The sequence below is a fragment of the Grampus griseus genome (genome assembly GCF_964374135.1).
Source record: "Grampus griseus genome assembly, chromosome: 15".
NCBI classification, from domain to species: domain Eukaryota; kingdom Metazoa; phylum Chordata; class Mammalia; order Artiodactyla; family Delphinidae; genus Grampus; species Grampus griseus.
Genome location: NC_139009.1, coordinates 44,908,972 through 44,934,882, shown reverse-complemented (window position 1 = coordinate 44,934,882; position 25,911 = coordinate 44,908,972). Strand labels below are relative to the sequence as shown.

General features: G+C 48.5%; 1 protein-coding gene across 4 annotated transcripts in view; it reads right to left on the bottom strand.

The window, feature by feature from the left end:
* Positions 1–25,911, bottom strand: part of SPTBN1 (spectrin beta, non-erythrocytic 1) — a 196,516-nt gene that overhangs the window by 52,576 nt on the left and 118,029 nt on the right. For all 4 annotated transcript variants that reach the window (XM_082672414.1, XM_082672415.1, XM_082672416.1 and 1 more), the window contains exons 3-5: positions 16,345–16,496; positions 4,691–4,864; positions 830–921 (exon numbers count right to left, since the gene is read on the bottom strand). In XM_082672414.1, coding sequence (XP_082528540.1) covers positions 830–921; positions 4,691–4,864; positions 16,345–16,496 — 418 coding nt within the window. The remainder of the gene's footprint in view (positions 1–829; positions 922–4,690; positions 4,865–16,344; positions 16,497–25,911) is intronic.

The following is a 25,911-nucleotide window of genomic DNA, read 5'->3' as shown; positions in this document are numbered from 1 at the left end:
GCTGGGATTACCTGTTCAAACACTCAGCTCTCCTTCTTCCTTATCCCACTGAACTGGATGAAGTTTTGTAAATCTAGTACCTCCCTGAAACACTTCCCTATGTTTGAAACTTACCCACAGTCAATCAGCTACTCTACACCACATTGATTATTAATAACTTTCTACCTGTGGTTGATTAAAAGTTCATTCCTAACTTGATCCCCTTACTAAGCCTTACACTCTTCATGGTTTCCATAGTTACCACTGACTGATCACGTCCATTACAACGACAGCTGTCCTCCAAGTAGTCCTGACTTGGTGCAAAATTAACCCTGTACAAAACCAATTCTCAGTACCTAGGAGCTCCGAAGTTTCAGTGAGCAATAAGCAAGATGCAATTCTCTAAAAAATATCTTGACTGAAATTTCAAGGAAAGAATAAAAGAGAGGGAAACTGAGATAATGTACAAAGACCACCCACCCTTAAGTTTACTGCACAGAGCTTCCCAAAGCAACAGAAATTAAGGAGAGGAGAAAACCCACAACATTTTACAAATATCCTGGATGAGATTCTTAAACATGGTTTCAGGGTTTTAAAATTCAAGATTAACTTCTCTCTGGAACTTCCTTCATAAACAGAGGGAAACTGACTGTGCAAATGACAGGTCCAGGATATAAATCAACTCCTGTTCTGAGAGCCAGCTGAAATGCCAGTGCATCCACTGCTTGCGAGTCAACAAGACGTCTCAGTGAAGTGGTGGAGAAGATACTCGTCAACACCTTGTAAGTGATGACTCTGGTAGAACGTAGTCCTGGGAGAAGCAGCCCCTAACCCCCGAGCTTGTGCTCACCCAGCTGTCTTCATCTGGCACCACAACAGCAATGCATCCTTGGCAGATTTCTTCTCTTTGTTGTCTTCAGTTTCCACGCTGATATCCTGGATCTAAGATTTACGAAGAAATATTAGACCAATAGATGCATTAGCTTCCTAATAAGAGCCACAGAAGAACAGGTCTGCATATACATAAAGAGTAAACTTTAGATCAACAGCTAGCCCTGCAGACTGCCTACACCAAGGGTCAATGAGAACTGCTTTCTGAAGCCAGGGTTCACTTCTTAGAAACACCAACCAGAACTAGGTTCTCTACTTTGCACAAAGATAAGACTGAAGTGAAGACTAGTTACCTGCCTGACTTCCAAGAACCGATTAGGGGTCTTTTCTACCCCCAACATAGCCCGTCCTCTCCAACTACAAGCTAGAACGGTGGTTCATACGGCTTGAACCTCAGCAGACTCTAGAAAAATGCCGTTTGTTTTCTCACAACCAAAGATTTTTTTACACCAGGGTGAGTGAGTCCTTCGTTGATGAGGACAGTGCGTGCACCATTTCCTGAAAACGGACCCAAACTCTCAGAGAAAGAGTGCCCTTAAATGCTGTGCTTCCATGGTCTGAATGCTTGTCTCCCACACCCGCACCAATTCTTACGCTGAAATCCTAAGCCCCACAGGTGATGGTGTTAAGAGGTAGGGCCTCTGGGAGATGCTTAAGTTACGAGGGTAGCGCCCTCATAAATGGGATTTGTGCCTTATAAAAGAGGCTCCAGAGAGATCCCTAGCGCCTTCCACCATGTGAGGACACAATGAGAAGTATGCAACCCGGAAGAGGTCCCTCACCTGACCATGCTAGCACCCTGATCTCAGACTTACAGCCTCCAGAACCGTAAGCAATAAATTTCTACTGTGTGGAAGCCACCCAATCTGTGGTACTTTGGTTTAGCAGCCTGAACGGACTAAGAGAGCCTGTGTTCATCAGCTACTCAGGCCGCTGATTCTCAACAGGACACAGAGCCTGGTCTACTGGCACCAAAGTCAGACTCTCTGGGTCCGAATCCAGGCTCCCCCACCTATCGCGTGTCCTTGGGCGAGTTCCTCGGCTTCCCCTCTGAGGGGTGGCTATCTCGTGCTGTACACTTGAACAAATGCAAAGTACGAAGGGCTGGGCTCTTAGTAAGGATCCATACATGTCAGCTCTTTGGCTCACGGGCTGCCTACCAGTTACGTGATTTTAAACAAATGCTCTAAATACCCCTTTGCCTTTAGTTCCTTGATTATAATGATAAAATGTGGAATGGAGTCAGTGGAAAGGGTGTTGGCCTCTCTTTCAGCTCTAACCATTCCAAGCTTCCCTGTCCTGGCCCCTGTCAAAGGTCTTTCCATTTAATCTAGAAACACGCCCCAGAATTCTTTTTAAGAGAAAGTGGTAGGAGGAGGATAAAATACATACATGTAAGATTAGAAAGTTAGAAACTTTCAACTAGGAAAAACACCTAGAAATTGAAATAATTACACTTCTAAAAAAAATTCTCCATTTTTAACTGTTGTAAGTGAAGTCTGAGTTTGCATAAACTCCAAAGAGTGCGTAAGAATAACCTTCGCTCAAGGAGTAAGACACAGACCCACCAGGAAAGGCAGGTGGAATTTTACACATTAACCCCCATCAGCTTTCCTATGCCTCAGTGTGAAGGGAATCTGTTTCCAGACTTGTTCTTTCAGAAACAATATCTACCCTTCTGAAATGAAGACAGCTCCCTATGTGGACCAGGAAAACTCGACGACTTTCATTCCAGTTTCCTCACACCATCTTTTACTCTCTTTTAAGGGAAAGCGGCATAAAACCTGTCTGTCATCATCGGTATTTAATGCACATCTGCTACACACATCAGGGCAGGCCACGTCTTGGGGACTCTGGACACACACACACACACACACAAAATGTAAGACAAGGTTGCACATTCAGGAGCTGGGGGGCGGTGGGGAGAGAGATCTTTGTAGATACATGGGATGCTTCACAGAGGACGCAGAATGTGAGCTGGGCCTTGGCTGGTGCAGAATCGATACATGTTTGTGGAGCGGGGGATGATTTGATAAAACTGCTGTGGGAGGCGGGGTCATGTCAGACACCAACCCTGCAGGCCATGCAGTGACATCAGCCTCAAAGGAAAGGGAGAAACTACGTATCAGCATTTACAGGTTCAAGCACAGAAAAAGGCAAGCTGACAGGAAGCTAATTAGTCAATGATGCAACCCAATTCATGCCGAGAATCCTGGAAAGGGCTGTGTGTGCCAGCTCCCCGTCATGGGCACAAGACCCGCTGTCAAGAGAGGCCACTGTCAGGATGCCCTTCCACGCTCTGATTACTACAGGCCAAAGGCAAGAGAAATAGGACTTTTTACTCTACAGAACTGAGGCGATGCTCCAGGAGAGTCCTGTTGGCCTAAGGCCCAGAGCAATAGTTAGTGAACACAATGGTATTCACTCTGTTTTCAAATCATTCAGGAACTAAATGACAGAAACGTGCAGAAGAGTTCTGTGTGCAAAATAAAGTCACTGATTGTTGCAATTAAATCTCCACTAACATGTCACCTTCACAGTGGTTCCCAGCCTCAGACCTATTTAATTAGAAGCGCTGGGGCTGGGACCAGGGAACCTGAATGAGTAAACGGCTCTCCCAAGGCAGGGCCAGGCTTAGGAACCCCCCATGCAGGGAGTGTCTCTGTACAGCTCTGCTTTGGTCCCCTACCCCCTCCCTACTCCCACATACCCACCCAGACCACTAAACTAGAGCTGCCCGATCCCGAGGGGAGCACAAGGGAAATGATTGGTTAGAGGTTGATTTCGGCGTTTTAGTAAGAATACAAAGAGAGCTATAATTTGATTTCTGACATGACCCTTTGTTGGTGAGATTTTTATTTACCTAGGGAAAAAAAAAATCAATCAAACTTCATCAAAGGGGCTTAACAGGAAGGGAAGACACAGAGAACACAGCCACGGTGGAGACAGGACGGTTCGGACTTTTGTCTGCAGAGTAACCTGACACTATGGTAAGAAGTGTTTCCTGAATTTCAGATTTTAACTGAAAAGCAGGAGCATGAAGCAACAGCCTGGAGAAAGAACCAGGAATCAGGCCGGAGCTGCTTCACAGACAAGAAAGGCTGCGCTCTCTTCCAAGGGGCCGGAAGCATGCGCAGCAGCCCTGACTGGCTGTGTGATCCCTGGCAAGGCTCCTCCCTTCCCTCAGAAAGTGAAGGAATTGGACAAAATGACCTTGAGAGGACCTTCTGGCTTACAGTATTTCTATACTTAGAACCTTTCGCTCGGGTATAACAAACCCATAAAATCGTCACCAAGTCAAACAAGCATAAGGCTCTTTTGCACACCCCCCTGAAAACTGCTTCCTCACATCCAAAGGAGAAGGAGAAGGTGAAAACAGAGCCCACACATGTGTCACGATCCTAAGCAGCTTCGCCGAAAGATATTCTATGACGCATGCCACAACCTGGCGAAGTTCAAACAGCCCGGTGGTAGTCACCTAGCATCGACCACATCCTTACACCTCTGCTCCTGAGAGCTGAGCAGCAGACACCAGACGTTTACAGTAGGTGTCGGTGAAGTGGTGGGCCGAGACGCAGCCCAGGAAACCCTCTTATTTGCCAGGAGAGTCAAGACTTTCAGGGGCTGGCAGAACTGAAGGAGGATGTGATTAGCTGCCACATGCCTACAGGGCAGCCAAATGTGACCCGCCGCTCTGCACACCTGACTCTGAGACGACATTTCAACCTGGTCTTCCTAGTCCCTCTGGAATGGGGGGGCCAGTTTCACAGGGATGCTCACCTCCAGGAGGGAGGCCGAATCGCCGGGCCAAGTCCCTTACCTGGAAGCGCAAGATGATGGTCCAGATAAGGCCGAGGGTCAGCCGGTGGTTCCCATCCACGATGTCGTGGGACCCCATGTTCTCAAGATGGACTCTCTGCTCCTTCAGGAACTGAAGGGCCTTGTCCACGTTCTCCAGACAGTGGATGCGCATTCGTCCCTTGGTGGGTTTAGGCTAAAACAGATGAGCAGAAGGTGGAAACACATCATCCAAGAGGGCAGAAACCAGCTCAGAACTACAGCCCAGAAAGTGCACACGTGCCCATTCATGCAACGCTTTCCGACCCATACCAAAACGTTAAAAAAAACGTGCTCATTCAGTCCAAGGACAGAGTTTATCTAACAGCCTTAGAAAAGTTTACTTAAGGGATGGTAACCGATCACTCTTCAGAGGTTTCTGTTTAATCACGGAAGTGACACAATTTACAAATGAGCACAGAAGCTGGAAGCTTAGAGAAAAAGGAATCCAATTTTCATAAAGAATTTCAGAGCTACTACTGCCACCCATATAATTTTTGCAGATGCACAGAGAAACACCTCTGAGGATTTTCTAGCTGCTTTAAACGTAAAAACAGGTTTGCCACCTGCTGGTTCGGGTTGTTTCCCAAGGTTGGCTCAAAATGAAAAAGGGGGGACACTCCACCAAATCCGCAGAATTTTCAAGTGCTGGTTTTGTGAGGGTGATGGAGGGGGGTTGAGTAAAAGGGTGTGACTTACTGGAAAGAAAGGATAAAGTAAGAAGAATATGAGAGTAGTCTAATTTGACTACCTCAAATGTCTATTCCTTTTAATCAGTTATATCTAAATCAAAAAAAGGCGTTTTCAAGGTGAGCATTTTAAATAAACAAAGCAATAGGTAAAGATACACACACACACACACACACACACTCGAAATTTTCAACGGGTCTCTATCATCTCCTGTGTCAAGAACAAGCTCATGCCTCCATCGCCCGCCTCCATCCTTCCCACCCTCCTCTCTATCGCCCGTTACTCCCCCTTCTAGCTGAGGGTGCACCTCCGGCTGATCTCATTACTCCACAAAGCTGCCACCAGGTTGCCCACACCCCCCTGGCCAGAAGATGAACCTGGCCTGGCTGCCATCCTACCTCCTCAGCCAACTCATTGTAACCCACCCACCTTTCAAGGTTCAGGTCAAGGTACATCTTTCCTTCTAGGCGTCATTTCCAACCATTCCAGTTCTCACAGGTCTCCCCTTCCCCCCCAAACGTATACATCTGTGGTCTCTGTCTGGACCACAGAGTTCAGGAACTAATCACATATCTTATATTTTTGCTGTTATTTCATATGTGTTGTTCTTATTACTTCCAACTTGACTACTGGCTTGAGAGCAGGGATAATGCTTTATATTCCTGCTATATTCTCGGTGGCCTCTGGTTCGGTTCAGAGCCCAAGGCCTACATGGAGTGACCTGAACGCCCACAGATGGACTGGGCAACGGTGTGTGCTATGAGCCGGCCTCACAGAGGAAAGGCAGCCCGGTGTGCAGCAACCTGAGCACACGCAGGTGTGGGCGTAGCTAGTCCTACGGTAAGGTCTTGCCTGCTTCCCACTTTACCCTCTGTAGCCGAGATCCTCAGTTAAGTGCTAGACGGAAAACATTTAAAGAGAAGATAACTTGGCTAACAAGTGACCACTTTAAGTACCCAGTCTCAGATTACGGTATTTTTTTTCTTGACTTTCTCTTCTACAAGAAAGGACTGGCAAGCATACAAGAATGTGCCTTGACCCCGAGGAAATAAGATTATGGCCAGAGGCCTTACCACAAGTGGCAGATTTTTTCAAATAATAGCAATGGAAAAAGAAATGTCTCTAAAAGTCAAGCTTTTCATGCTCCAGTCGGCCCTCCGCACCCGCGGCAAGTCCTGGAACCAATCCGTCTTCGGGCATCGAGGGAAGTCTGCACTGTAAGAGTTTACTTACAACCTCCCCCAACCCCCACCCCCCGCAAAAAGGCATCGTCTCTCAGAAACGTCACAACTAATACATTTCAGGTATGTCAGAAATGCTAGGATTTGTTATGCATGTTAGGTCAAGTGATAACATTACATCAAAATCAAGCAATATGGCGAGGTAAGAAAAAGGCCAGATATTTAAAACAGAAAGCGGTGGACGCCATCTAAGATTCCGTGAGCGACTGCGTAGACACAGCCTGAGGCCGACACTGGAGCCCCCTTCTTCCAAGGCGCGCCCAGCAGCCTCCTCCCATGGGTCCCCTCCTAACAGGGGAGATGGCCCTGATGGAGGGGGGTGTGCCCAGAGCCCTCAGGGGAGAAGTCCCCGGACTCGGCACCTGGTTCTCGCGGGCCAGCTTTCGGTTCTCATTTTCTCTGGTCATTTCTTGAGGTTGACAAAGTGACCACCACAGCGGTTCCTTCTTCTTGTGTCCAGGTGGCTCCTGCTGAAACTCTGTTCAGAGTCGAGGGGTGGGGATTAACTGCCTCTAAGGAAGCATGTGAATTCTGGGGCAGGGGCTCCTGACATTTCTCATTGCTCTACAGAGGCTTCTTCCTCTTGTCTCTTTAATGCCTGTGCCCTGACCAGCGAGCCTGTGACCAAACAGCGTGTGTCAGGCACCATACGCCCAGGACTGCAGAGCAACAGGGATGGAAGCGTTCTCCTAATGGCAGCAGGTATCTGCGAGGCCAGAAAGGGTTTTGTCCTAACTGAGTGTGAGAGGAACAGTGTGGATGGAATTAGAATTGGTAAAGTTAATTTGAGTACCAGGACCCACAAAAGAGAGGCCACCCCAGGGGCTCGGCCCACGTCACAAACCTAAGTCAGACTGCCCTTGAGGGAAACAGCTGTCAAGGAGCCCCAACACACACCCATCACAGTCCTCCAGCTCACCGCGCCCCAGAAAACAGGACCCGCTCGCCTCCCAAGGAAACCTCCAACCTCCTAGCCAGTCACGCCCTGTTCCCGCGCTGCCCCTTTTCTAACCTCTCGCCCCAAATCCCTAGGGAAGCATCCTCCACCACTTGTGAGGCACTGCACGCCTCTGTCCACGGACTGTGTCCCCTTGAATAAAGGACATCAAACTCTTCACTAAATTGTTTAGTTCTGTCATCTGACAGAAGGGCCTGAGCAACAGGAGAACAAGGAATAGGCTGGGGGCTGCCAGGACCTTCCCAGGTTGCAGCAGGCATAACTCTACAGTTGGTCCTCGCAGACTTTATCTTGAAAAACTCAACTTCAAACGCACGTGAGACACCGCTCAAGCCTCTGTTCTCTCGTTACAAAATCCCAGCCGACTGTGTGTTCATTTCCACGTGAGTATGGGGTGCAAGGGTGTGGGAGGGGGAGGACTGTGAGAGGGGTCCAAACGCTGTCCTGCAGGCTGGAAAAGCCCAACGCCACGTGGCAGGGGCGCCGTGCTGATGCTGACTGGCCATGCCAGGTGGGATCTGAGGATGGTTCACCCCAGACCTGGACACAACGTTAAGTCCCCTCCAGCACCAGCCATCAGAAACACTAGTGCATGGGAACACAAAGGAAGGAACTAAAATAAAAACGGCAAAGAAACATCTCTGGGTAAATGATCAGACTTTTCAAATGGTTAAAAAACAAACCTCACCAATTTCCAAAAGTCAGAGGAAATGGCAAACTTTCAGGAGACCCCCTCACCCCACTTGGGTTTTTTTTGCAATTCTCCCAAAAATCAAACCAAGATTTGGGGGGATGATACTCTGCTCTTCTCCCCCTAAAGTTTTTTTATTTTTAATTTTCCTACTGCTCCCGGCCTTTATATCTTTTAAAACATAAAACGTGAACAAACTGGATCTCTGCATATACTTTTGTTGGGCAATTCAGTGTAGAAGATGACGTTAATGTTAAAATGCCCACATTTAAGTTACAATTTCCCCACTTTCTAGCAAATCAGTGCCTTACTTCTCAAATGTCTGTTTATCCATAACATGGGGATAATATGAATAATTATCTCAAAGGGCCGCTACATAAATGAAATGGTGAACTAATGATTATGGTGTTCTCAAAGCCACAAAGTGTGTCTACCAACAGGGGTGCCTCAAGGATTTTCCTCCCAACGATTCTACTTAAAAGAGGGGGCTCCCCCTCTCCATGCCACTTGGGCTTCAAACTGTTTAGAAATAGGGCTTCCCTGGTGGCGCAGTGGTTGAGAGTCCGCCTGCCGATGCAGAGGACACGGGTTCGTGCCCCGGTCCGGGAGGAGCCCACATGCCGCGGAGCGGCTGGGCCCATGAGCCGTGGTCGCTGAGCCTGCGCGTCCGGAGCCTGTGCTCTGCAATGGGAAAGGCCACAACAGTGAGAGGCCCGCGTATCACAAAACAACAACAACAACAAAAAAAAACTGTTTAGAAATAACACACCTCTCTGTTAGACAACAGGAAATGTTCAGGGTCTAGATAGAACTCTCCCACTGAGAGGCAGAGAAGTTGGTATACGTCAGCTGAAAGGCAAATTTAATACCAGAAGGGAATGTGCCCCCAAATAATGGTAATGGTATTACTCTTCTAATCCTGACACCCCAAATTAAACTCTGGACAGAAATAAAAGGAAAAGGTGGTAGAGAAAATTTATGACTGGCTGGTGCCTGGAGGGAGGGGAGATAGGAGGAGAGAGCGGAAAGGATGTGAAAACACCCAAACCTCAACACTTAAGGCCTCTATACACAGTAAGACCTCTATGACTCAGAGCTTACTAGGAAACAAGGCTGGAAAGCATGATTTACAGAGATATTTTAAACATTACTGTTATGCTGCGCAGCTAGTAATTCAAACTAGGCTAAATGTTGTGCAGTGAAAGTTGCTTCACTGCCTCACTATACCTCTCCTCTCTCTGTTTTTCAAACACTTTCCCACATTTCATCTCAATTGAAGCTCACTCATCTTCGGTGGCATATTAACCCCTTTTTAAGCCAAAAGAATAAACCAGACGTGGCGTGATTAGATGATGTACGGGCAGCACAAGGAGGGGGAGTAAGAATCAAGACTAAAACTCAAGAATACCAACTCCTGGAACTCATGTTGTATCTGCTTCAGAGAGGGCTTCCGAAGTGTTTTAAGGCACGGTACCTCGGCAAGTTTAGGGGGCAATCACTACAGGGAATTTATTTTAGAAGGGTTAATGACTGCACAGAACTATATACACTGAAACACACTGGGTCATCTAAATGGCAAAACTCCCAAGATCTAAAAATTCTTAGCTGCCATTTCCTGTGCCACTATGTTAACCTGTTAGGTGGTTTACATTTAGTCCTCACACTAACACTGCACAGCAATAATTATTACTATTCTTGTCATTTTGCAGATGAGAACATGCCGGTTTAGAGGGGTGAGGAGATGGCGCACGGCTGGCTGGTGTGCGGTGAGCCGGGATTCCAGAGCGCGTCCTCTTCCTGCTACACCGGGAACCGAGGGCAGTACACACACGTCTACGTGAAAGGAAATTACGAGGCTGGGTTCCCATCTGGCAGACAGTTTTCCCTTTTTTTTAAAAGAGCTATTTTTATTTTACTCAACTTCCATCTTCTCAAGAGGAAGAAGAGATAACAATGGAGAGAACGGAACACAGTGCACCTGGGGGAGGGGTGCGTCGCTCAGGGATAAACACAAGCCACGCCCCGAGAGTGGCTCGCTCTGCCAAGAAAAGGAACCTTCCCCGTCTCGTCTCCACGAATTACTGTCAAGTTCCTAGTGCGACACAGGTCCGTTCCCACGGCAACATGCGCATTTCTGTCCTCTGGGTCCTTTCCGATGGGGCAGTTTGAGATGCCACTTGGGAGGCAAAGATCAATACCAGACTCGTGTGCAACTCAAGCAAGGGGGGCTCTGCAGGCGTGGGCTCCTCTGAGGAAATGCCAATTTTTACGGATCCTCCTTCAAATCAATCTAACAAGTGTCCCTGCTCTTCCGCACCAGGGCCTGTGGGCCTGTGTTTTGCGGGTGCTTTTCCTGTTTCCCCTTCCCAAGGTCCCTTCTAGTCCCAAATCTTTTATCAACCACAGCTCTAACCCATCTGGGCCTTACTCCAGACCCATCTTCTTTCCAACTCCAAAGGAGGAGTGGGAATTACAGGGCTAACTAACCAACCTCCAGAAACTGACAATATAATCCTGATTGCTTATTAGAGCAGCTAGTCCAAGCCCTGCCCCTGAGAAGCGGTGTGGTCCTGGGCAAATTCGCCAAGTGGGCCCAAGGCCCTTAGAAAGGAAGGAGGGAGTTGGATGCTGCCTCACCCCCACCCCCCCCCATGGCTCTGCCCCGACTGTCACTCAGCCTGGAGTCTGGATCAATTACACGCTGTGGGGCATCAGGATTTGCAGAACTGTGGAGTACTCACGATGGCAGGCTTTTTGTCAGAGTCTAGAGATGGAAAAGAAAAAGCAAATGTTTCCTGGAGCCATTTTTAGCCTCCTTGAATAGAAGAGGAAGACATAAGGGAGGATTCCTGGCAGGGTATTTTGGGGGGACCCTGGGGAGCTGGGCCACTTTTCTACCCTGGTAAGCCCCACTCCTTCTGATTTTCTTCATGGGTATCCAAAGCCACCCTGAAGCCACCTGGAGCAACAGCTCTCCAAGGGTTGCAGGGTAGACAGAACACCAATCCTGGGAACTGGGAGAGGCCGACTGCCATATGCCAACTGGATGGCCTTGATGGCCTACAGGACCTATGAAATAAAGGGATCTAACTTAGTGGCCACTCAAGTCCCTTCCAGCTATGAAATACAACCTATGTGTTGCAGGGTGAAAGACTCACTAGCATGCCAGGTGAATTCTAAAGTGCCTCCTGATCTCTCGTTTAGGTGAAGAAGAAATAGAGAAAAGACACTACTGGTCTCAGTATATCAGAGCAATGGATACTTGCTTATATTTTTGTCTTTTAATAAAAAATCAGTGTTTGCTACACACACACACACACACACACACACGCCTCTACTTAATACAGAGGGTAGGATGGGATAGGGATTTGGGGATAGGAACTCCAAAATCTCCTCTGATACAACAGCCAAACTCATTTCACATTATGTCCCCAAACACCTCCCTACATATCACACTTTGAGCTTTAAGAATAGTATAAACGATTCTTGCCCAATTAAAATTAAACAGGAAACAACATACTTTGTTCCATTAATTCCTGCCCGTCTCCTTCCTGTTTGGGACCCACCCCCAAGGAGAATCTTCTCCTTTAGCAGGGCTCAATGAGAAAGGAGGGGACCAACAGACAGGAGAGTAGGCTGCAGTCCAAGTTATATTCCTCAGTAGTGATACTGGCCTTGGGCGAGGCCCTGGTCACTCACTGCCTGTTTCTCCTATAAAGTGTAAGTTGTCCCCGTGATTAGACTGTGAGAACTAAACACATTATGCGTGTGACAGAAAACACTAAAAGTGACTGACCATCATCACTCCTTCCAAAAACAAACTCCAATTCAGCCAGGATGCTTTCCCTACGCCTGTTCCCTCCTGCCACCCACCCCCAAGCGCTCTCTTCACTCTTCCTCATGGCTGACACGCGGCCCCTCCTTGACACCCCATCCAGAAGGCCCGTTTCCCCTTCTGAACTCTAGGGCTTTGGAGCCATTCATTCAGTACTTTATCACATGGTATTACTATTACCTGTTACTATTAATTCACTTTTAGTATTTGTGCAACTAGACCTGAATTTAACAGGGGCATTCTTCTGTGTCTGGTTGTTTAGAACAAAAGCAAATTCTCCCACACAAGAGACATTACAAACAACAGGAAGGTTCTGTGGCCAGTTCATAAAACCCCGTTTCTACAACAATACATGCCAGCATGTTCTCCTAACAAAGGCTCTAGGTAAAACGCACTCAGGGTAGTTCAACGTAGGATTTACTTAAGGCTTAGCAAATCTCATGGTAAATCTATCGTCTCCACCTAGCTCAGCCTGTTTTGGAATTAACGGTGGTAAAAAAAAAAAAAAAAAAAAAAATCCTCTTTTTGTTGCACTGTCTTCTTTGAGATTGATTAACAGAATAAGAAGACAGAATATCAGGAAAACATCAAGCAACCCCAAATTAGTGATACCTGCTATTGGAAATGGCAGGGGCTGGGGGGAGGGTAGAAGTGTTCGGAAAACCTTGTCCTCTCTGTCAGAGGCGAGGGCTCGGTCTGGCAGGAGCAAGGCAGGAAACTGTCTTATTCAGACCCATCCTTCATGCTGAGGCCCACAGAGGGAAGGGGGCAGGCACTGGCCAACTTCGAACCTGGATGAGGAGCCGTGGGCTCCACTTCACCCCCGAAGTCCAGAGGCCCCACTCCCTCCAAATGTCAGTGGGTTGTGCAGGACTTTACCCCTCAAGTCCCGTTTCTCATCTGGCCCTGGGGCCTAGGACAAAGGGACCAGCACAGTGACCGCTTTTACCTGGTCAGTTGATGCTGTAAAGGGTAGTCTATATTCTTTTTTTTTTTTTGCGGTACGCGGGCCTCTCACTGTTGTGGCCTCTCCCGTTGTGGAGCACAGGCTCGGACGCGCAGGCTCAGCGGCCATGGCTCACGGGCCCAGCCGCTCTGCGGCATGTGGGATCTTCCCGGACCGGGGCACGAACCCGTGTCCCCCGCATCGGCAGGCGGACTCTCAACCACTGCGCCACCAGGGAAGCCCCGGTCTATATTCTTTATGGAACTTTAAAGCAAGACATTTATGAACTTATAGTACATGGTAATTTCAGAGTAACACATTGGAAAGGAAAGGTTTTCTCTGTCATCAACCCAATCCCGATTAGCAGCAGCTTCCGGGCTCAGCCAAAGAGTTTCCTCACTGCTCCAGGATCTGACATACCTTGCGGCAAAGAGAGCGACAACTTCCGGACACAGATCCCGCCCAAGTCAGGACCAGACGTGAGGATTCCTGCTCTCTCATGTTCCCCAGTACATTGGAATCAAGTGCCTTGATAACCCAAAATGCCTACCCAAAACCTGCTCAAATCTAACTCAAATTTTATTAAGCCGAAATGCAGGGCGGGGTTAGGGTGGAATGCTCTGGATCATTAAGCTAATGTATTTCTTTGAACTTCACTCAGTAAAAATAAGACAAATTTCCCCCTCTGTAAAGAGGGATGAGCTGCCTCCAAGAATCTATTAATAAAATAAATTTAGATACTGCAGTCCCTCAAACATTTATCTACTGCCTACTGTCAAGCTGGTGGTAAATGCTGGCGCTGAAATGCCGATGGAGACATGGCTCCAGATGGAGTGCAAGTGTTTATGTGACCCAGGGCTTTGGATCACTGGTGCAGAAAGCCCAGCGCTGACTGAACGTTATCTGATGACACAACCGTTTAGCTGTGGACATTAATTTACCCAGGCCTGGAAGCTCTAGCAACCTCATTTGTTTTAGAATCTGAAGATGCAAGAATCCTTTGGGGCAAGCCCTCATGGATGGATGTCCTCTCCTGCAGGGAGGGTCTCTTAACGTTGAGTCCCTGGCAGCCTCTGCAGCCAACAGCAGAGTGTGGTCTGTGTCCCTTCCAGAAGGCTCCATGAACCAAATAAACCACGGGGCCAAAGAGGCCGAAAATCTCCAGGACAAATGAACAAGAGCTGTAGCTCACTCTATCTATGGTATCCTTACTTTTGGAGTAAGAAAGATTAATCAGACTGCCCAAAGTATAGTCACAAGTTGGCTGTGAGGAAAGGATAATAAAAGAAGTCAAGGCTCTTGGGGTTTTACAAAGTGGTAAGTCATGGCTAAACACAGCTTCTGCCACTGACTGCCTGAGAGGATGGAGATGGCAGCCCTCTCATGTTTCTCCATCTCTACTCTCCCAGGCCTCTGGGTCACTGCAAAAAAAAAAAAAAAAAATATATATATATATATATATATATATATATATATATATATATATATATATAAATATACAGACCACTGGCAGCAAATAAACAGAGGAGTGGGAGGTATCTGCAAACAACCAAGAATTATGCTTTGCTGGTTGCTTTTTTTCTCCCTAATGCTTTTGCTGCCCTTTCCAGAATAAAGGGCAAAGGGTCTGATCCTGTTTATTATGTGGACATTATCAAGGACACAATCTCCTTGGTATGAAAGAATTATGGACCTTCCAGGGTGAACAATTTACTCCCCACAGCCCTGAAGACGGGACCCTGTTGGGACAAAAATTAATGTTCAAACTAATTTCTAGTTTCAGGTGACCTTTAATGATTTTTTTTTTTTTTAGCTACTTTCAAAACATCATTCAAAAAAAAAATCAATAGACAATCATACTAGGTTAAACATTAAAAGGGAAAAAAATGTGGGGCGGTTGAGAAAGTCTGGTTACCAAAATTGTATTTAAAGATGAATATCACAATAATTCTGGCCTAGACTCACGTCAAAAAACAAAACAAAATGACCGGCCCTCCCCATGTGGATCCACTGCTCCCACTTCCACCTTACAAACCGCCTTCAGGGAGGCATCACAGTCGTGGAGGCAGAAGCCTCCTTTGTTTATCCAGTGTGTCTAGCTTGACCCACAGCCTCTCAAGAAGACGAGGCAACAAAACGTGCACGCTCAGGGAACAAAGAGCATGTGGACAAAAGGCACTGAGGATGAGACGGGGCTTCACTGTCTCTTAGAGGAGGCTGTTCTTGAACGGAGGGGCAGGGAAAGGGAAACCTGACTGTTCTTACCCGGGTTCAAAGGGGCCATTCTGTCTGTGGGCTAATGACAGGACAGGGTACAACTGCAGCCCCTTGCCTGTGGTCGGAGGTGTGTGGGTTGGTCTGCATGCAGACCCACCGCGGTTGTCAAGTTACAGGGTGGAGCTCGAGTTAAAAGTAAGGCTTTCTGGCAGCCCTGCCAACCACCAGCATCATGTTTTCCCGGTGATGTCACTGCAGATGTGGGCTCGATCCCTGGGCGTCAGCCTGCCTTTGGCTGGGCCCCCACCAGCACCTATGGAATTGCCTGTGCTCCGGCAGATGACAGCACCCATTTCCACACCAAGGCGAGACAAAACCTGTTGGGTCAGTTACAATGACTGGTTTAAGATTCCTCAGTTTAAGGTCCACAGACAAAAGCCACATCAGAGACAGCCACGGCAGCTCTGGGAAACAGAATGGGGAGAACGGTTTCAGTGGAGGCTGACAACTCCCCTGCCCAAAAAGGCTTGGAGGAATTCATCAAAGCTCCAAGTCTCCAAGGAGACACAGCACCAGCCCCTCCCTCCACCCTCAAAACAAAAAGTGTGCACGGAAGAAACCAAAAATACACCAGGGACCACTGAAGTCAGTTCCTGCCACCTTAAAACAGCAGCTCAGATTTTCCAGAGGATCAGTAAGACACAAATTTAAAATTACTCCGTGATCTCAAGGGATACAGGTACACCCTGGAGCCAGCACCCAAGGCCGGCCCTTAAATTCCCAGCACCATGCCCTGTTCAGCCAAGATCTTTCCGACCAAAGGCAGTGACCTTGCAAATAACCAGAATGAAGCCTCTTCATTACAGCTCAGGAAAACCACCCAGACTCAGAATGTCACCCTGGAGCTTCCCCCAGCGTACTCATCTCACTTATCAAGAGTCTCCTCCTCAAAAATATCAACCATTAACCGCAGAAATCAACAGGAGACAGGTCCACACGTGATTTTTCAAAAAAACATTTTCCCGCCCACAGCGCCCCACACTTCACATCCCCTCTTACCAGTCTCTCTCCGGAGAGGACCTCCAGCAGCTTGATGAGCATCCGTCCATCCCGGAGGTCAGTGTACAGGTCTGTGATCCGGCAGGACACCCGGGCGAGGTGGGAGTTGACCCACTTGGTGAAGGTCTTCTTCTGCACGGCTTCACGTTCATCTGCAAGCAGAGGAGAGCTCGCTTTACCACCAACCACAGCCTGGGCAGTGGTGGGCGTGTGCCAGCGGGGGCATGAGACCCTGGCCAAAGGAAGAAGAGCAAAAGTCAACTGTAATGAACCTTAGCTCCTCTAAAGCACGGTCAACAACTCGCGAACAGAGGAACCATACAATCCCTGAACGCTGGAGCCCCTGAAGCACAACCACCAGCAGAGCATCCTTTGCTCACACTCATCTCATTTCCTCCCACCTCTGCTGAAGAGGCAACACGACGGAGAAGGTCACGGTGGGGTCCTTTGCAGCCCTGCCCGATAGTATAATACTTGACTGGTAAAGTTTCTAACGTGGGTGTCAGCTATTATTCCTCCCCAGTGTGGGGGACGCACACAGTACACAGAAGGACCTGGGGCAGAAGAGCTCAGGAGACAGCCAGAAATTGCTTCCCTCAGGTACAAAGGATCAGGCAACACCTGATGAGATAAATTCACTTGATCTGCTGAGTGGGATGTTCAGTGAACAGCAGAGAAAATGGTGGGCAGCATAGCAGAGTACAAGGAGGCCTGGCCAGGCACCGGGAGAGCAGGGCCTGGGCCCGAGGTTGAGGTTTCGTCAAAAACGTGCTGAGACGCTGGGCTCAGTATCCCCTTCCGTAAAGTGAGTGGACGACTATCATCTCCAAACTTCAACCGTTCCTTGAAAAGGCAACTGCTGGTTTATGGTCCAAAGTGGGGTAGTTGCACGTCTAAATCATCCAGGAAACAGTATTAAGTTTTCCAAGCCTCAGGGATCAAGTTCTGTCCAATTCAAAGCACAAAACTCTAGACACATGTGCCTAGAGCCGGCCCTTCACATTTCATACAAATAGGCTTCCCATCTTCTTGCCTCTGCAGAATGTTCTAAATGCAGGCTGTTGAAGGTCTTCGACAGGGATCCACCGAATGTGCCCTGGACCCACCGACTCACACTCCCTGACTGTCCTCTACTGAGCTACCCTTTGGTCACATACTCACCCCACTTCCAGTTCCATCAGCATAAATCTGTCCTAAAAAGGACCCAAGACTTCCTCCTTTCAGCGTTAGGCCCAAACCCACCAAGATGTTTATGAGCCAATCTACAAAAAAGGGAGCAGACTCCAACAACTTTTTGTGTATTTCAGCCACTGAGTGACAACTAAAAAGCCACCCTTGCTGATGGGGCACGAACTTGGTGGCCTGGGTGTACTGGGTTCCCAGGCTGGCCAGGGTATCCTGGGAATATCTGCCTGGAAGGCTCTGCTGAGGCCTCCACCCACCACAGAGAGGGAATGAGGCAGAGGCAACAAGAGATGAGCCTTTACCGCTGCCAACCTGGCAGGTGAGGCCACCGGGCCACCTGCCAAGACAGCCGCCCACCTTCGAAGCCAGCGGCTCCTCCTGGCCCAGCCTTCCCCTGAGGGAACAGCCCGCCAGAGGGAAAGAGGGCCTTGCCTTGCAACAAAGGCCAACTGAAAGCAAGGGATCAGAAAGGGCAGAATAGGGGGAACAAGGAAAAAGGCAGTGAGGGGCACAGTGCAGACTGAAAAACGACCTGCACCAATAACATCGTGATCGGTCGCAGAGAAAAGATCCCATGCATTATTCATCACACAATCATCATGATGGACGGTAACTTTATGACAGCGACACAGAAGCTGTATTTTTTGGCCGAAGGTTGGCTGTTTTGAAAGAGCAGGTCCAGAGCAGAGTACACAGAGACACATGAAGCTTCTCCTAGGGACAAGTCACAGATGGCGAGTAACTCGAGGTTCAGGTGCATTTAGGGTCAACTAATTTTTTTCTAAATTATAATATCTTTTGTGTGCTACCCAGTTGGAAATGTCTCTAATAAAGCCCTTGATGGGTATCCTAGGTTGTTATTAAAGGGTCTGGGGCTCCAAATCACTACCACACCCAGCCTATCACGGGAACAAGGTCCAAATGAAAACCTGCTTGGATTAAGTTATTTAAACAAGTACCAAATGTGTCCCCAGCCAACTGTCACTGCTTCGGGTGAATCTCACATTACAGAAACACCCCCAGCTTCTTTCAGGTTCTGAATTAACAGGTTCCTTTACGAGGAGATTCGAGGATCTCCTCCTAAAGACAGTGCGCTCCCACAGCACCCTGTCCTGAAGAGCTGGAGGCTAACTCCAACCCTCCTCCCCATGAAGACGCAAGCAAACAAAGAGGTTACGGGCGGAGCAGAGGGAACTGAGTGGAAATAGGACACGCTGAGGATCTGTGAGGAGACGGCTCCCCAAGGCTGCTGGGGTCCTCAGAACCTCCTGGAAGAAGGGAGGAAAGAAGAGAAGGAAGAGAAGTTCAAAACTAAACTTAAACAAGGAATGAGAGCTTGCTCTCCTGCTCCCCAGCTCTCTACTCTGCCCCCGGCCTCAGGAGCAGGCTCCAGGTAGCGTGAGCATGCTAGAAAAATCACGGAGGGCTCAAGTTCCTCGGGCTTACTGGAAAAGGCATGGAAGATTCCATCCAGGGACTGGACCAGAATCAACACCCTTACGACACACAAGGGGCAGGAAATGGGCTCAGTCGAGAGACACAAAGCCCTGCCAACTCAACGTGTCCTCTTACAATGGAGCACTTGGTGGACAACAAACACTTCTGAAACCGGAAGGAGGGAAAGGGAGGGAAAAAACCTACCCAGCGGGCCAGCTGAGGATGAGGCTGCCTGTCCTTGGGGACTCTGTCCTTTGTTCCACCCTTCCTGGGAAGGCGCAGTGACATCACCCCTGCCCTCCCAACCCAGGGAGGCCAGGCCAGACGCCTGCCCGAGGAGCTGGAGGCCCTTGACGCAGACAATGGAAGACAGTCCAGAGGCGTGTTCCCAACTTCAAGCTGCTGTCACTGTGCCCGAGCTATGTGAGGAGGTGGTGGGAGCAGCTGAGGGAAGAGCGCCCACTTCTAGTTCTACAAGTATGAGCAGCTCTGGGAGCCCTTACAGGCTCCACGTGATCGGGTTATTTAGACCAGTGGTTCCCAACTGGGGGCAATTCTGCTCCCCAGGGGACACTGGGCAATGTCTGGAGACATTTTTGATTGACTGTCACAAGTTGGGGGCAGGTGCCACGGGCACATAGTGGGTAGGAGCCAGGGATGCTGCCAAACACCCGACAGCGCAAAGGGCGGCCCCTCCAACAAAGGGTTAGGCGGCCCCTCCAACAAAGGGTTATCCAGCCCCAGACGTCAGCAGTGCCTGCGCTGGGCTGGGAAACCCTGGTTGAGACGTCCTGGGCTGACGCCAACTGGAGTTGACATCAGGACACCCGCGTTGGGGTACTGTACATTCATTCCTCCCTATGCCTGCATCAAAGGCTTTTTGATCCGGATGGTGTGCTAGTGGGCTGACGGCAGCAGAAACTCCCTGCCCTCAGGCCCACTCGATTCCACAAAGAGCTGGCTCCTTCCTTGCAAGGCGGAAGGACAACCGCAGGGGTGGGCTCCGTGTGACACGGGCGTTTCTGTCCCCCGTGCCATTTCTGTCCTCCTTTTCCCTTTCGGGGCCTTGTAGTGCTGTTAATCAAGCCAAAGCACGCCCGCATCTCCTCCCGAGAATTCACCTGGATGAGTCTGATGCTGTGGCAGGTTCCCACCCGTCTCTGCCCCAAACTCAGCAGCGGTGCCTCCAAGGAACAGGGACCCCACCGCTGCTCCCTGTGCGCACCCTTCAGCTGTACTTATGTGGAGGGACTCACCTAAAGCTTGCTCTGGCGTTCAATGCGAGGACATCGAAGCGCCCGGCGTGTTGTAACTCTCATACCTTGGTTCCCTCTCCCTTTGCCCAGCAAAGCAGCCCTTTCAACAACTCAAACTGTTCAAGACACTTACGAGGGATCATGGAATCATATCATCTCAGGGTGGAACAAGGCTTTACAAGTCATCGGAATCAACTTTCTTTCAAAAGCAAAACCTCCCTTCTACTGTACCTGGACCAGCTATTTTAAAATTCCAAAAAAGGAGGGGGGGGATCTGTGTGTGTACACAGCAGGAGGTTAATAGTTGTATGGAAAGAAAACGACTTGTTCTTCCTTATTAAAATAATAATAGCACACACAGCGTACTTGCTACGTCCCTGGTACTGATCCGTGTGCTTTACACTCCTAACTGCTCCATTAGTTAGGATCTGTTAACTCTCCAGGGCAGGCTGGCTCCAAAGCCCAGGTTCTCAGTCACTATGCAATAATGTCTCTACCACAACATTAAAAAAAAAAAAAAAAAAAGTTTCAATGACACAACATATAGAATCACCCGTAATCTCACCATCCTAACCCAAGTCTTTATTTTGTGAAAGGGTCCACTCCATCACTGGGTAGCTCCAATTGTTGGGATGCTGTCTCCATCGAGACGAGATCTGGCTCTGTGGCCTGCCGAGGAAGCTTGCTCCACCTTTGAAGCTACAGAGAATAGGTCTCCTCGCTCCTCCACGTAAAGGCCTTCAGGTGTGAACACTCCTCACCGACCCCTCTTTGCACGACTGTCACAATGTGGTGGGCAGCGTGGAATCCAAGATGGTACCTGAAGACACAGCCACCTCTTGGGGGCCTACCGATACAAGCCTACCTACTGCACACCTCACCGATACAAGCCAGGACTTGCAGCAGCCGTAGCAGCAGCAGTCCGGAGGCAACAAAAGTGGGGAATCACGTGAGGAAAGGGCAAAAAGAACCCAGCAGCCCTCTGCGGGAGGGAGCCTGGGGAGGCAGTCTGTGTGTCAGTGCAGGGGTGGTAGTCAGGAAGGGCTCTTAAAGCAGCTCTCAAAAATAAGTTTGCCAGAACCACAATTTCTACCAGAATGTCCGTGGAACCCCAAGAACCTAGGAACCAGTGCGGTTCCAAGTGTGAAGACCCAGCCAATGAAGTCTTCTTAGCTCCACAGCCTCAGACATGAACTAGCCAACCACCTGGTCAACGAGGACCACTGGGAAGCAAACAAGAAACCCAACCTTGAATGGGTGACATCTGCGTTGGCTTCTCCTTGGAAGGACTGAATTATAAATGGCTTTCTATTATGGTGCTCTTTCCCGAAAACAGAATTTTACAAGATGATGTGCCTGCAATGCACCATCATGCATCTGAAGAGCAATTTACACTTTCTCAAAGCTCACTAGATCTGCACACCAACCCCATCAGGGAGGTGGGACACCAGTGTGACCTCCAGCAGAGCCCAAGGCTTAGTGAGGCGGTGGGCTGCTCAGTATCACCAGCCAGCAGTGACACTGGGAGTGCTGGCTGGATGTCTTTGGGTGTTGTTCTGTCTCTTCCACTGTTTAGGTTAAGCAGGATTAGGATCCTTTCCTCTGAGTATCTAGACTCACTGCCTTTTGTTTGTGACACATAACTTGAAATTTTCAGAAGACGTCTTACAGAAAGAGGAGGAGGTATTCAGAACAGAGAACCGTACTTGCTTAGTATCAACCAAAGGGCTGTGAATATCCTCTCCATCCTCCCCTTCTAGAAGCACATAATCAGCTTCCTTTCTTTTTAGGGAATGACTATGGTCAATATTGGAAGGCTGGAACACTTCAAAACTTCCTTACTCTGGAGAATTGGCTGTAACTGGAAAAATGAACATTGTGTTAGCATGAGTTAAGCTACAGGATATAGAAATAGCACTGATGAACAGAAGGGCATTGTGTTATGGAAATGATTGTACAGTATCTTTCTGCAACACCCTCTGTACAGAATGCTAAACATAACCACATTCACCATATGCCACAGCTCCAGCTATGGAAAGGGACGGGGGCCAGGGATGAAGAAAGGCCTGAAGGCATGTAACCATCTCTGGATGGAAAATAAGGGAAATACAGAAACGGGAACTGACCAATGACCCCATTTATTATTCCCTCAAAGACGGAATTTATACCTGGCGGAAGAGAGCAAATCTCCTTCTACTTTTCAAACAGTCTGAACCTGCTGACATAACCCAATAATGTTTTCTATCAGGATCTTCCTCAATTGTGCTAAGGTAAATGGCCTATCTTAAGTAAGGGCTGGCAATCCCTTACTTTTTTCTCCACATAAACACATAGCTAAATTAGGTACAGAGCTGGGTTCATAGAAGGAAAGGAGGTACAAGGATGGAAGCGGAAAAGACATCAAAAGGAGATGACAAAGCAAGTGTCCCATGAACACATCCCCACAAGTGGCTATTTAAATCAACAATATTCCAACATTTTACAGAGCGCATGCTGCATGCAGAACTCTCTATGTAAGACAAGCTCTCCTGCACTCAATGAACTAGAAGTCTAGCTGGGGAAACTTTCTACATGGAAAGTTAAAGAAATAACAAAAGATATTACAAAGCAGTACAGGATTAGGTGCCAAGAGAATGATTTCAACAATGTATTTTTGGGTGTTTGGAAGAAAAAACTCACTACAATTAGGATGGTTTCAGGTCCCGTCATCCAACAGTTACTAAAATCCCCGGCCTTGTGCCTTTCCCATTCTTACTCTGCTGAAACATCACTGCCATAGTCGTCCTCCCCCAAACAGTGGTTTTTCAAAGTTATACCACTGAACCAATACATTCAAAGGACCCCAGCCATCTACAAGAGGGTCCAAATCTGAGCCTGGTGTTCAAGGTTCCTCAGCAGCCTCCTCCAGGGCACCTGCTATCGTCTGGGATCTTCCCTGACACCCACCCACCTCTGTGTTCCAATCCAACCCAACAGATCTTCTTATTCATCGTGTTCTCAACTCTCACCTTGCACATTCCTTCTTCCCACCTTTGCTTACACCATTCTCCTAATCTGGAACGTACTGTACTTGCTCTTCTTTCGCCCTTCTTTTAAGACCCAGGCCAAGAGTTGTTCTTCCAAGAGGATTTCACTTGGTGGAATGAGGTCTCTGTCCCTCTAATCTTTTTATTATGTATCCTGTGTCCTATCTCCTCAGCTAGCCTGTAACCGCCTCCAATTCTATATCCATTTAGGGCCTCAGCATGTGCCTGGGGACTGTGGGGCGGGGGGCGGGTGCACAACACAACACACGTTTGTTGAATGAATAAACAAACCTCCAGTGCCCAACAAACAGGCTCTCAATAAGTCTTGCTGCTGATGGTGGCCCCCATTGCTAACGAAGAAAGACATTTTCCAAATCACAGAGACAGGCCCTAAGCAGTTAAACGTTATCACTGCATGTCACTAAAAACTTTTAACACCTGAACTGTAATTGCTCTTCAGGGTCTGATAAATGATAAAAATGCAATTTTGTGGTACTGTCTTTCAGATTCAACGGGGTCCGAAGCTAACCTGAAAAGTTTCACAAAATTGTGTTTGTTTTTATTTTGTTTTGGGGGCAATTGCCACCACAGGCCCATACAGTAAGAGTGAAGCTGCAAAACATATAAGGGTGTAATTATAACATTATTTTAACATGACCCAAACAAGCCAATAGTCACAAGACTTAATTTATTCTAATTTTAACAATTTATCCATTAAAGCTCAATTCTTGAGTTGTTAAAAAAAAAAAAGAATTCTAATTCAAAACAAAAGAATACAGTAGGGTGGAGTCCCCATATGTGCCTTGGCTTGAAAAAATAAATACATCATTTCCCAAGAGCAACATGCAAAACACACAGAACAGGAAACCGGAAACAGGCAACTGGCTGTACTGATAATAGAGAATCAAACTGTTATCCTGAGGCAGCAAAAGGAAGGAAACTAATCTTTTGACTGAAGGCCCTGTGACGGATTAGTCTGGGGGCCTTTAATTTATGTTTGCTGATTTGTATATAAATAGAACTTGAGTTGAAATACTTTTCCTAACAGTTTAGCCAGCTTCATGGACAAAACACATGTAAACATCTGTTCTAAATGCATGTGTAGCAAGTATGCAATTCTCTGCTAGTACTTAGCACTCTGATGTGCAGACTATAAAACAACCATGAACTCCCTGTAACCCGGCACCCACGGCTTACGTCAGCTGAGCAGGCCCGGCTCACAGCTTCCAGAGGGTCTTTCTTCTGAGCAGCACAGCCCCTGCTTTGCCAGTGTGGAAACCAAGGCACTGCATGGGGAAGCTCTGGAGGAGAGCCTGCAGTGATGAACTGAGAAAGCAAGCCACATTCCAGGGCCCCCGCCGCCCCTGCCACGGTTATCTCCTCAAGGTCACAAACCACCAACGCCGAGGCCGTGGAGGGGGTGTAGGTAACGACGGGGGCCAGCTCCCAAAGCACACGGAAGAGCAACAGCACTGAGCCCTCTGCAATGAGAATGAGGCTGAAGGAGGTAGCGCACAATGCCAAGACCAGGAGGGGAGACTAAGCGCCTTGAAACCCGGAGTCAGGACCTCAGGAAGAAGTATTCAGAAACCGCCCGCTCCATTTGCCTGAAAATGGGTGGCATGCTTCAAAATGCCTTCACAGACAGGAAACCATGCCATGAGCCCGCTGCCCTGCTACTCTCCACCGCTGTGGCACAGGCCAGCAGGAACCAGCCTGAAAACGCAGCCAAGGAGAATCAGGAGGACGAAGGATGATGTCAGTCCTCCTCTGCTCCTACGCACTGGTGGAGGCCGTCAGTTCTAACTAGACAAGGCCCAGAAAGGTTCTAGGGATTCTCCTGAGGGCGTACAGCCAGCAAAGGCCCACCCGGGAGCCGAACCCTGAAGGTTCCCGAAGCTCCTACGCACATCCCATCCCACAGTGCCTGCGGAATACAGGATGCCACCTCCCCACACAGCACAGAAATCACAGCCATCCATCTCAGCCCAGTTTCTTCATGACTGAAATTTAAAACAGGCATCAGCAAACTCGGGCGTTACAGTCTGTTTCTGTACAGGCTGGGGGCTAGAGGGTTCTTCCTTCTTTTGAGGGTCGGGCATGAGGAGATAAGATAGAGAGCCCCACGTGGCCCGCAGAGCCTAACACAGTTACTATCTGGCCCTTTACAGAAAAAATTTGTCAAGTCCTTGCTTAAAACGTAATGTCATTGGTCCCACATCCTATTTCTTAGCTTCCATTTTCAAGGACATGAGGCGAGGGTGACGTGCTATAGCCACATGCGCTTTTCTTTTTTTTAAGTTATTTCACTAGGACGTTGCCCACGTGTCAGGTCAGTAGGGGCAGGGGGTGGTGTGGGGGACAGCTCAGGGCCCTCTCAGCTGAGGGGTATTTATCTGGTTACCACGACACAACAGGATTAACAGCGCTACCCCAGCTGTCAGGAGGGACAAAGCATGATGAGCACCACAGGCTCCTGCAAGGCCACACCTTCTCTTCCCTTTCAAAGGATGAGGGAGAGCCAGGAGGCTGGAGACCAGATTCCCCACCCGCCTCTCCAGGTACACAAGCTTCAGGTCCTCAGTTCTTACCCTGAAGGACATTTTATTCGCCACCACCTCTCCTCCCCAGTCCTCCCTGGAAGGAAGACTGCGAACTATTAA